The 12,572-nt window shown below is 37.3% G+C and overlaps 1 protein-coding gene across 1 annotated transcript; it reads right to left on the bottom strand.

Moving 5' to 3' along the window:
- Nucleotides 1-2,158: 2,158 nt before the first annotated feature.
- On the bottom strand, nucleotides 2,159-7,988 carry LOC103710683 (subtilisin-like protease SBT5.3). Its single transcript, XM_039114881.1, has 11 exons — nucleotides 7,931-7,988; nucleotides 6,425-6,539; nucleotides 6,250-6,347; nucleotides 5,993-6,157; nucleotides 5,685-5,793; nucleotides 4,700-5,216; nucleotides 4,501-4,598; nucleotides 4,017-4,262; nucleotides 3,371-3,485; nucleotides 2,999-3,212; nucleotides 2,159-2,709 (listed from the first exon to the last, which is right to left on the bottom strand). The coding sequence occupies exons 1-11, from the start codon at nucleotides 7,986-7,988 to the stop codon at nucleotides 2,168-2,170; spliced, it is 2,277 nt and encodes a 758-aa protein (XP_038970809.1). The 3' UTR covers nucleotides 2,159-2,167.
- Nucleotides 7,989-12,572: the final 4,584 nt, after the last annotated feature.

Below are 12,572 nucleotides of genomic sequence, written 5' to 3'. Positions count from 1 at the left end.
TTGCTAATGCTCATAAAATAGTTTAACAGAAGTGAATATGTCTTGAAAGGAAGGTTTACTTCCCCATAAGTTTGAGATGAGATGGAGGTAGTAGGCCAGCAGTGATAGGCTGGTAACAGATGTAGATCTCGATAGGATGAATCGTAGGCAACTGTCGGAAAACTATTATGGACAAGACTTATTAATTATGGTTATAATTGATATCTGCAACGACAACAGCAACAAAAAAGAAGAAGAAGAAGAAAAAAAAAGGCATCCGAAGCGCTGATGGAGTTTCCTTTTCGATCGTATTTCTCCTTGGTTTTCTTTCATCTAGATTGTGGGAACTTTCAGGCACCAACCTATCTACATTTGCTGATCTCAAAATGGAAGTCGTCTGGAGGTTCCTTCTTGGTGTAAGTCCAATGGAAAAGTTCGCAGGGCACCCGTTGCGATTCCCATGGGTGCGTACGTTCAAGCTAAATGGAGGAGTCCTTTTAATATCGCATGCCACCTGTTTGTTGTACTAACCTAGGAGCGAATACCACGGATGCCAGCGCTTCTTACAGAGAAACAACCGTGTGGCCAGCAAATGCCTTCCCACAATATGATGTTAATGTTTAAGTCCAGTTATGGAGTTCCGGATTGAATTCTGCCTTAGGGCCTGTTTGGCTATTATTCCTGCAAAATAGGTATAATATGATTCGTGAATTAGGCCATCCATTTAAGCATGGAAATTCTGTAGGAAGGAAAAAAATAAAAGAGATCTTGACATCCGTTGTAGCTCAAAGGATAGGATTTGAGCCAGATTTGGACAGGTTCTTAGCAAGAGGATAATTTTAAGCTCAATTCTATAGAAATATTCAAATAGGTTATTAAACAGCTTACTGGCCTCAACTAGCTCTAGGGCTTATGTTGTATCGTCATCGTGACGCTGTAACCGATCACGCATGATTTGCCATACAAAAGAGCACATGAAAGCATTATAGATTTGATTGTTCTCCAGGTGCATGTTGCAGCCGGCTTAGAGCCTCATGAAAATGTGCAAACCTTTATGCACAGTGATTGTTTAAAGTCTTACGTGCTTAAGCTTTCAGAGCTTCAAGTGAGCCATATGGGGAAAATCTAACCTTCTTACAGGTCGTCGAGTAACGTTCTTCTTATCCGGAGAATCCTCGATCACAATCAAATGATCCAGTATATATAGACTAGATCCCTACAATTTGTGGTCTACTCAGCCGGAATTTAGATATAGCCCCAACCTGATCAAACCAGGCAAGCAAATGATAGAGTTTGGCGTTAAATCAAAAAACCAAAGCCAGCCGCATAGCAGAACAATTAATGCAACTGCTAAACAAATTTCATTGAATAAAATAACTTCTAAGGAAACACAGATAGCCTTAAACAAATAAATAATTTTTGCAGAATAGTTATTTAGTCACCATGCTTCTCCTTTTAATAAGTATTATTTGGATTCCTAAATTATATATAAGTACTCAAGATCTACCTAGTATATATCCGACATAAAACTAGATACACTAATATAGGACTAAATACACATTCAGGTGAGTCTTCGTATGCTCCCATTCAAATCTTATAATTAGAGTCCACAGAAACTGTAGAACTGACGTCTTTGCTAGGACGAGGAGCCAAATCCATAAAGAAGCAAAAATATACCACTATCTTAATGTTAACTTTTGTTCAATTACTCACTACGTTTATATCGTTCGGATGATAGTGTACTGCTGAAATAGGGGACAAAGGACAACATCTAGGTTGGCTGGCAAGAGCAGTTCCCTAGAGAAGAATGAAAAGAGGGAAGAATGAAGCCGTTCTTTTGAGAAGAGGAGAATAGAGGAACACATCATACCCTGTGCGAGAGAAGAATTCATAAAACTATCGGGCAGCATAAAAAGAAGATATTCTCTAATGCTTCTGAATTGCCGAAATGGCAATTGAAGCGGCCAACTCAAATAATGTCCAACCTAAACATTAACATCAATTGCTAAGAAAATTAATCAAATGAACGAGTGCCAAGGCAGCACCATGTTCCATGAGCTACTAGCGTCCTCACCTATGACACTACTTCCCTGTTCTCTTTGAGGAAGATGACTTACAGCTAAAAAACCTTAAAAAAAGAAAAAGATCGTAGAGGAGGAAATCCTATGGATCTATCAAGCCAACAACCTTATGAAAGGGCGTTCACCGCCACAGGAATTCTCACATAATGCCTCCCATCAGACCATATCAACCTTCCAAATAGATATCCTCTGCCAATACTCTTTTCGTGCGGCTTCAAAGTGACCTCAAACGCCTTCTCCTCCCCAACCTTATCAAACTTGAGGATCTCTGGCTTCACCGTCATGGTTATCCCATAAGGAGGTTCTACTCGGGCCTTGTACGTGCCTGGTGATCCAACGTTCTTCACGGTGCGAGTCAGAGTAAGAGTCCTGGTGACGGTAGGAACTGCAATGGAAGGGTAGTTGAAGTCCTCCATCTTTATAGGAGTGGCTGGGCATCGATAACGCTTGCTGAATTGAGCCAACTGAGTTGAATTGTAGCCAAAAGCACACAAGTAGTTCAAGTAGTCGGTGAGCGTGAGGTCGAAGACCAGGCCAGGGTCCATGGCACGGTTCGGTCGTATGTGCCCCGAACCATGAGCAAATGGGGTAGCTTTCTCTAATAAGTTGTACCCTTTCATTGGTGATCCCGTGTTATCCCGGCTTCTTGCTGCAAAACAAGTAGATTTACATGTATGAGACCTTTTTGACCTTGACATTTTTCTTTAGCATGCATGTTTCTTCCCAGAGAGAAGAAAGAAAGGTATTGCTTCAGAAGATACAGAATTTCTTCACGATGCTGTCTATAGATCAAATTATTTCGAAGAGATAGAAATTTTGTATAAATGTATCGTATTAAGTATTTTGCTTACGAGAAGTGATTTTTTTTTGGATATTATAATTATCTATGGCAAATCAAAAGAATGATGTAAAAAATAAACCAGTAATTTATATATTACCGGTGGTCATGATAGCTGATCTAATAGCAGCAGGAGTCCAGTGAGGATGAAGTGTTTTGAGGAGACCAGCAAGGCCAGAAACATGCGGGCATGACATTGATGTGCCGGACAACAAGTTAAATGGGACGTGACGATTGTCCATGGGTAAGCCGGTGGCACTTCTGGCTCCCGTGAAGGCAGCAAGAATGCCCACTCCTGGTGCAGTGATATCAGGCTACGAAGGGGATTCGTAAGTTAAGATGATTAACGAGACATTCTTATGGAAATTACAGCAATAAGTTGAGAAGTAGTAGTATAAGTTAAGAAGTAATCCCCAAAAAAAAAAAAAAAATGGAGGAGTAAGTACTGCAAGAATTAACGAATAAATGAAACCTTCAGAATGTGTGGTGAGATGAGATTGGGTCCTTGAGACGAGAAGGCAGCCATCGTTGGTGCCGGTTTTACGCCTAGTTTTGTTGCTGGGGCTGAAATGGAAGCTACAGGTGACCTAAGAAAAAAGAGTGAGATAAACTTAATATGAGGACATATTTAGTATGGTGGGCGAGAGAGAGAGAGAGAGACAACAATATTTATGCAGTTGAACTTCTGATTTCCCTATCTCCTTTTTAATTAAAAATTTCAAAAAAAAATATTGCTTTGAGATTCCTAAGATATGTAATGAAAATAAAATAAAATGAAAATATGATATGAGCATTTATTAGTTCATCTAGTTGGCATCCCACTCTTAAAGTTTTTGCCTTTGGAGAAGTTCCAAGGTTCAAAATCTTGCTAGGGGCACAGATACCATTATATAGCTAAAAAATATTCTAAAACCCCGACAGCTATCTTTAGAAAATATAATTTCTTTTATTCATAAAATCTAAAATTACATCAACAAAAACTGTATATGGTACGTACATTGCAAAACGATAAAAGAAAGCAATATAAATATATCTATATATATTTCAATTATGATTGCATCTTTAATTGTTTTTTAGCTTTTTTTTTTCGAAGGAAGGTGATGAAAACAAAAACCTACTTGGTAGAGTCCATATACTTGCGTAGTGCAACACCATCTCTATGAGTAACCATTAGAGCTGGAAGAATATAAGGATCTGAAAGCAAGCTGTTTCCGTCCTGTTTATCGTTTATGAGGACCATCCCGGCACCGCCAGCCCTCAGAACTGCAGCACCCTTTTCCATTCGCGCAATAATTCCGCGGAGGCATGCAACGATCTTTCCTTTTACTTTGTTGGGATCAAGAGAGTCCATGAAGCATAACTGGCTGCAAGATTCCGAACAACTCGAGAGCATAAGAAGAAATTAACTAAACTATGAACCGATGTTTGGTAGAAATAAAGATCATAGTAAATCATCTTTCTGAAAAAAAATAATTTCATAAGGCGATGTTGGTATCGAAAGACAGCTTGCTTTTGTTAGCATAGCAATCCCACTACTTCTATCTAGGACAAAAGTGGGTAATAGCAACTCAAATATTCCAATTCTCAGCATGAGCTCCTTACGCATCAGCGGCAGAAACGTTTGCTTTCTTGGCATCAGCACCACTGATCAACGGGTAAAACTTATTTGCTGGTAGGGCTACTGATGCAAGGCTCCCTCCCTGAAGAACTCGTAAACAAAAGCGCATCATTTACGTAGGGAAAGCTTGCAGTGACCTAAAATGGTTCGACAAGAAAGTAAATGGAGCATCGGGAGCACAACCTTCATCTGCTTCTTGTCGCCGAGAGTGAGGAAGGCGGGGAAGTCCCTGTCGATGGTGCTGGCCGCCGCAGTTACGATCCATGGTGCAATGTTGGAAACTGACCCTCGGGCGGGGCCAGAGTTGCCGGCAGAGCAGACCACCGTGATCCCATTGACGACGGCGTGGAAGGAGCCTATCGCGATGGGGTCGTCGAAGTAGTCGGCGGGGTCGCCGCCGACGGACACCGAGAGCACATCGACGCCGTCATGGATGGCAGCATCGAAGGCTGCAATGAGGTCGGCGTCGTAGCAGCCATCCCAGCACACCTTGTAGGCAGCGACGCGCGCGTCCGGAGAGCCGCCCTTGGCCGTGCCATTGGCTTGGCCGAAGATGTTGGCCCCGGGGACAAAGCGACCTGCCGCGGTCGAGAGGGTGTGAGAGCCATGGCCCTCGGTATCGCGTGCAGAGCCGTTGACGACCTTCTTCCCGCTTCCAGCTTCGTAACCTTTCGTGAAGTACCGCGCTCCAATCAGCTTCCTGGATCCATGGAAAGATAGCTTTACAACTATATAAATACCCATGCTGTCGTAGGATATTAGAAGCAAGAAAAAAATATTTGGTCTGCACAATTAAAAGTTATATATGTAACTTGGGGGCTTAAGAATGATTCGATACAACAAATAGAACTGTCTTGATTCATGGCAGAACCAAATAAAACTTATGCACTGGTGAAAATATGAAAGGTCTTTAACAATTTTTTTTTTTTTGATGAAATAGTTTCGGAAGTACAAAGAGAATTTTAAAATATATTTATCTGCTGATGCATTTTGATGAATGAATTGTGAATAATCTGTTTAATATTAACTAGTTTCGAAACAAATTATTTGGCTGGTATTGTTCTTGAGAATCATTAGCGCAAAGAGAAACTCATGAATCGTTGTTAAAAAATTTCAGTAGTTTAAAATATTTTACTGTGGTCGGGTGTTGGAGCCTAAAATAAAAGACCTGTTGCAAGGCACCCCTTCTTTAGTGTTATTCTGGCAGGATCCTCTCCATCTAGATGGAACCGGCCCCATTCCTCTATCATTGAAGCTTTCAGATTCTGGCCACACACCTGAATCAGAAGAAGAGATGGAATAAAAAAACTTGGTGCAGTAATAGATTAAATCTACAAAAGTAATTGAATAAATTCTGTTATACAAATTACCATGTTTTTCTTTTTCGTGTAAAAAATATCCCATGAGACTAAAGAAAACCAAATTAATCACTAATACTTTAGGTAAAGGATGTTAAAAATAGGCAAAGAAGACAACCAGTGTCAAGAGTTGCAATGATTGTATCATTGCCAAACTTTGCCTGGGCCCAGATTGATGAGTGGGGGACCCTGCCATCCCTCTCCATTGCAACTAGATCCCATGATCTTGTTGTGTGCAATTTCTTCGCCGTGTTTTCAAATACTGATATTACTTCAGGATGTTCTGCACATGAAATTAATGCAAATTGTTCAGAAAAAAAATACAAAAAAAACTAAATAATATAAATCAAATTTAAAACAGAAATAACATCTAACTTGAGATCCGTTTTGCTTCTTCCTCTTCCAATGTTGCAGCAAAGCCATTGATATGTTTGGTGTATGAGTAAAACATTTCCACCTGGGCCTTTTCCTTGCTGTAAAAGATATAAATCAGAGATGATGGACGAGATATATATGTTAAAGATCAAACAAATACAAACTTTCTGATCACCTTCCCAAGAAGGACCCCAAGAACTCATGGTGAGAGTCTGTGACTCGCTCATAATCTTCCAATGTGGCTTCCGGGCCATGAGAATGCCCACCAAGGTACACAACATAAGACTGCCATTAAAGCCCATATACAAATCTATGAATAATATCAAAGGAAAAGTTACTTTGATATGCAAAACCGACAATTTTTTATCATCACTATGGAATCTGTGAGATAATGATAACAACCTGACGATATTCTTACATAATATAAGATAAATCTATTCATACTTCTTTTACTTTTTATTCTTAGATACTCCTTGCTAAGATAAAACCTGAAACCAAGCAAAACTTGCCAAGCACTGGAATAATAAGAACGACTCAATACAAACAAACAAAAAGAAAAAAAAAAAACGGTCTATAGATTTGAATTTCCTTAGAAAAGTCATAATACATGAAATTCCTTGAGATTTTCCTTTGCCTTTAGTTTTCATCAAATTGTCAACCATTTTTTGTTAAGTTAGGCATGAGAACATATAGATTTTTAAGTATGATCTCAAAGAAAACAACTTCAGCCATTCTTCTCAAAGAAAAGGCATCCAACCATTGATAATCTACAAAAGCATCGAAACTATATAAGAAAATTATATCAGAGTACGTAGCACCGCTTGCCTTTTTGATCGCAGAAGCCGGATCCTGCAGTAAATAAAAGACCAGAAGTACAATAAGAAAACTAAAACTCCTCCCCCCGATCTCCATCTCTCCCCCTCCTCCTTCGCTCTCAACTTGTTTCCTGAGTTGTTACCATTAATTCAGTTCTAACGACATCTCCGCTGTTCTCTGGCAGTGTATATATATAATGATGTAAGGGACGTAGAGGAGTTTATTCGTGGTGAAAGATAGAAGGGTGATCAAGAATCTAGTGAGAGAATTCTTCTACGTGAAGGTCGGGGATGGTACTAACTGTTATGGACTTGTTCCCGGGCTGCGAGCCAAGAGGCAGCTCTCAAACCTAGTGTTAAAGAAGATTAAGTCGTATTAGATTGCCACGTCATGCAAGGGAACATGCCACATCATCTCACCTGTGCCCCCACTTGAGGCCACCTGGATCGCACATCAACCAATTAGCTTTAAGCACCGTCAAAATGGTTTTGGTAGATGTGCACAGTGGACATTTTACTACTAACGGTTGTGCCGTGGAAATTATTAACAAACAAAAAAAAATTAATGTTGACAATGCTCAGCTGTAATGGCCGTTTTCTTTTTGAAATTCAAACTATTCTGGGAAAATTTCAATTCAATTTATGATGCTTAGGCGTAACTGATGTTGTTTGATCGAATAAACTAGTCCATGCGTATCTGATAAAACTTGATTTACCAAATTTTAACTTTTCTCAAAAATTAGGTTTAATTTATAATGTCAGCTGTACGTAACAGCTGCTGTTTTAGACTTAAATTTGTAAATTTGAACTTTTTTTGAGTTAAATTTAATTCAAACCTCTTTGTCAATTCAAAAGGTACTATATCATTTTAGAAATAATATATATAAGTGAGTAAGAGAAAAGCAAGAAAGTAGGAAGCCACATACATGCCTCCTACGAAAATTTTATTTTGGTAATTCTAAAAGGATATTTTTTTTCTTCATGGTGGGATTAGAAAAGGAGAGTCCAATTAGTTTGAAATTCATGAAATGGCATGGTTGATTTTTTTAATCTTTTTTTTTTTTTAAGATTTCTCCTCAATTTTGGGGAATGTGGAGCTTTTGCAAAAATTAGAGTTGAGAACTGAGATAGAGACGTGGGAAAAGATGTGGAAAAAAATCCAACCTTCACAGGGATAGATTAGGCGTGGAGAGTGAAGGGTGAAACTGGAAAAAATATATTTAAACAAAGCTTATTTTTAACAAAGATAACCAATGGTTGTTTCCTGCTTTCTTTATTAAATATAGCTATTAGTTTATAATTTTGTTGCTTCAGAAAATAAATAGCTAGATTGGGCTAGGATGGGAAATTGATATGAGCTGCTCGTGAATGAATAATATTTCTCCTCAACTCTAGGCTCAGTCAAGTTTGAAAAAATTATAGAATTGTTGAGGTCAATATTATGTTTTAGGCCAAAACTTAACATACAAGTTGTAAAAGAACAGAACTTAGTTTGAAGACAGATAGCACAATTCAGATTGGATATAGATATAATTACCATTTATATTTATAATACCACACACACACACACACACACACACACACACACACACACACACATATATATATATTAACTTTTTGAAATAGAGCAACACAAGTGTCATTTCAGTTTTATTCAAGCATAAGATCAAGTTTGATTTGAAGTAGGGTTCTTTTTATAGTTTTAACTTGAAATTTAAGCTTCATCAAGCTTGTCAAATTGTAAAAAGTTAAACTTGATCTTAAAATTTAGGCTAAAATTCATATAAAGTGAGCTTGATTGAGACCACAATCGACTAAATACACACTTATAATACAACTATAGCAGACTAGATGATGAAAGGTGTTGTAATTTTGTATAATAACTTCTCTCCGAGAAAGAGATGTATGATATTTCTATAAGGAGGTTATTACAACATGTTTTTGTTATTACAACATGTTTTTGAGAAGGAGAGAGAGCCTGCCTGCTAGTGGGGAAAAAATATTGGAGGGAGTGGGGCGCGGAGAAAATTGAGATTTCATAGTAATTGCTGATTACTAAAAGTTTGTATATATTATCGAAAAAGGCAATGGCTGAGGATAGATAGAAGGCATTCCCCTTGAATTAATTAAAAATTTCAAATTATATCTTAGGGTTAAATTTTAGATCAATGATAGTCTTTCTACTCATTAATTGGTATAGATAAAATGCAATCACTTGGTTATAGGGTTGTCTATCCATTTATTATAGGGATTTTATAGTTGATGCACAATCAATAATAACTAATAAATAAATAACATTGAAATGTTTGCTCCAATCATGATGGCATATTTCTTTTATGGTGAATAACTCAGAGAGGGAAAATTTTCGAGATTCTACAAAACAAAATACAGAAAATGGCTAAAAGCTTAAGAAGATTTCTTGAAAAACAGAAAATCATGGCTTAATGCTGATGTCATTCCACAGGTGCACAAACCAAGAAACTGATAACAAGATCAGAAACGGTTTTATCAATACCTATTTTGAAGTGGTTGCAGATTTTTAAATAACAATTTTATTATCTATCGTTAACATACACTATATAATGGACACTTTGAATATCAAGTGCAGTTGGAAAAGCTGACTTTACATAGAGCATGTGTCTAAGAGACAAATAAATAAGTCAAGATTGGACTAGAGATTTGTGACTAATTTGTGTAATATATCATAGTGTAGTGTGCAAGACCCAACGATTTTTATGTGAAGCATGTCATTTATTACAACAAAAAATAGAAAACTATGTTTGCTAAATCAAAAATAGGAAATCCTTTTGCATTGCTTTTTTCTGGTAAATATTAGGCATGCAGCCACCATCGATCAATAGAAGATATCTCCAAGGATGGCGTACTTATTGGCATTCACATACTTCTCGATCCCTTCTACCATCGTGATGTAAAATATTTTTGTTATTGACGACGTTGTTGTTTTCATTGTTGGCGGATAAGTCGCTAATGATTAGGAGGACATCACCGTCACGATAGGCATAGGAAAAATAGGATGGGTTCCAAGTTATTTTAAAAATAGCAAAACTAAAAAAAAAAATTTCAATTTTTTTCATAAATTATAAAAGTTATTTATAAAAATAAAAAATAAAAATAAGGAAATTAAGCATCTTTCTTATGTTGGATTCATGTTTTTACTTTTAAAAATAAAAAATATAAAAATGATACGAAACATGGCCGTATTTGTTTTTATTTTTTTTTTTGGACTTCTACGTATAGGAAGTTTATCGGTCTCGCCGATTTTATATGCGGAATGTATAAATACTATGCAGTCGAAGCAGCGAGTTGCAATTAATCTACCAACAACCGCACCTAACAGGCTAACATAAGTCTATCGAGGATTCCGTTTATATTCGCCTGCTCCTCTTCGGCCTTCTCCTTCTCGAATCCATGGCGATCGCGGCCCTCCCAAATCCAGGGCTGTCTCCGATGGCCTCTCTCTCTCGTTTCACTCTCACGCCGCCGAGTTATCCGACCTCCGACCTCGGCGCGAGCGGCGCCTCCCTATTTCTCAATCAGGTCACGAACTCGATCTCCATCATCTCGTTGCTTGCTGATTCGATTTGAAATAGCGGTGGAGATTCTCAAATTTGCCATCTTTCCACGCTGCAGCTCTGTAACCGATCCATTTCCCTTCTATTCTTCATAAGTCGAATTATTCATGATGGCTGATTCCTTCATTCCGAAAATTTCATTCTTTTCTTTATAATTTGAAGTATTTATGATAATGGATTCCACATTGATCCGAAATTTTTGAAGTAGATCTTGGTACTGAGAGTTGGCTTCCTTCTTGGTACTCCTTTCTCCTTTGTTTCCCTTCCCCTGCGTCATCTTGGAGATAAAAAGGTGATCTTTGGCATTCTCAAACTTGTTTCTATTAGCGAAAACAATGGTTACCATAGAGTGAAGCTAGAGTGCGCGGTAGGCTGCAACTAAAGCCAAAGGCTTTTGTGTGTGTGTGTGTGTGTGTCTATATATATATATATATATAATTTTTGAGAAGAGATTACTCGAATTGAAAAAAAAAAGGTTGTCTTGGCTTTTGGTTTCTAAGGCATTGAGTCGCATCAAGAAACTTTTAGGAAGAGATGCCAATGGATAGTTAGTTATGTGTTGTGCAATAACAAAAAAGAAATCAAGAAGATGAGTTTGCAGCTACAGCAATTGCTAGAAGACTCAAACTGGAGGTCAAAGTGCCTTCAGTAGGTAGAGAAGCATTGTTTGTAACTCTAAACGCTCAGAGAATTCCCACTTATTGAAATCTTCTAGGAAAAGAAGTAGGTCCAATAGTTGTTGATGTTTTGAAGGTCGTATCCAGCACAAGCAATTCAAAATTACACAAGTTTCATGGATCATAGCATGCTACAATCATGTCATATGAAATTGAACCTGGGACTTTATGCAGCACTAAAGATAATGGTGAGGAAAGCTATTTATGTAAATATAATTTACATGGAAGTGTTTCAAGAAACTATCCATAGCATTCTTTATTACAAATATCAGTCTATCAACATGCAAAAGGCTACTTGAATAACTGATAAGCAGCTATTATTTAATAGCATGCTTGCCAATAATTTAGACACCTGTAGCTTTTTTCAGAGGGAAACACCTTTAACGATTTTTTTCCTAGTAGTCTTGTTACTCTTGTATGGATAGCCATGGTAAATGATGGGTAAATGGAGTACACTTTTGTTAAATAGACCTGAAACCAACCCATACCTCAGTCAACTTAGAGTTGGCCTATACTGGCAGTAAAATTCTCATGATAAGGCCAGGCTACTAAAGATAATGAAGATTGATTTCAGACAGTCTCAGCATGTGGCAATTGATCCATATGGTCATAAAGCATTTCTTAACTTTTGCTCTCATTTTTTTCATAACTGGGTTTGAACCTAGGACCTCTCACTTGGAGAGGCAAGGCTGGTGTTGGTAAGAAGCTTTTATGGATTCTAGTCTAATGAATTTGCAGAAGTTTCCTTCAAAGATTTGTATAAGAATTTCACAGTGAATTTGCTCTGACCATTATGACTTCTTTATGGAAAATAACCCAGCCAGGAATTTTTTTTCAAGTTTCCAGAAAACAAAACATAAAAAGGGGTAGTAGTTCAGAACAATTTCAATAAAATAAAAGATCACATGTTCAACAATAAGAATGATGTGAAGTAGTTTCAGTATTAAGAACCAATAAACATTAGAAAGATGATATGAAGATATCAAGAACAATTTATTTTTTTATTTTTTGAGGAAAATCAGAAGTAGTTTATCAACAATTGTTAGAATAGTTGTGGAAATCTGGGAAGCATCTAAATTGTAAACAATATCATCATATAGTAATAATTTAATGACTCATTTGGTCGATAAAAGTGTCATGATTATCCAGTGAAATCAACAATAAATTGGAGACTGTTATGGCTATGGTAATGAATTGGAGACTGTTATGGCAATGGTAATGAATAGTAGAGAAGCAAA

This window comes from Phoenix dactylifera, chromosome 1 (assembly GCF_009389715.1).
Source record: "Phoenix dactylifera cultivar Barhee BC4 chromosome 1, palm_55x_up_171113_PBpolish2nd_filt_p, whole genome shotgun sequence".
NCBI lineage: Eukaryota > Viridiplantae > Streptophyta > Magnoliopsida > Arecales > Arecaceae > Phoenix > Phoenix dactylifera.
This window is presented reverse-complemented; position numbering and strand designations above follow the sequence as displayed.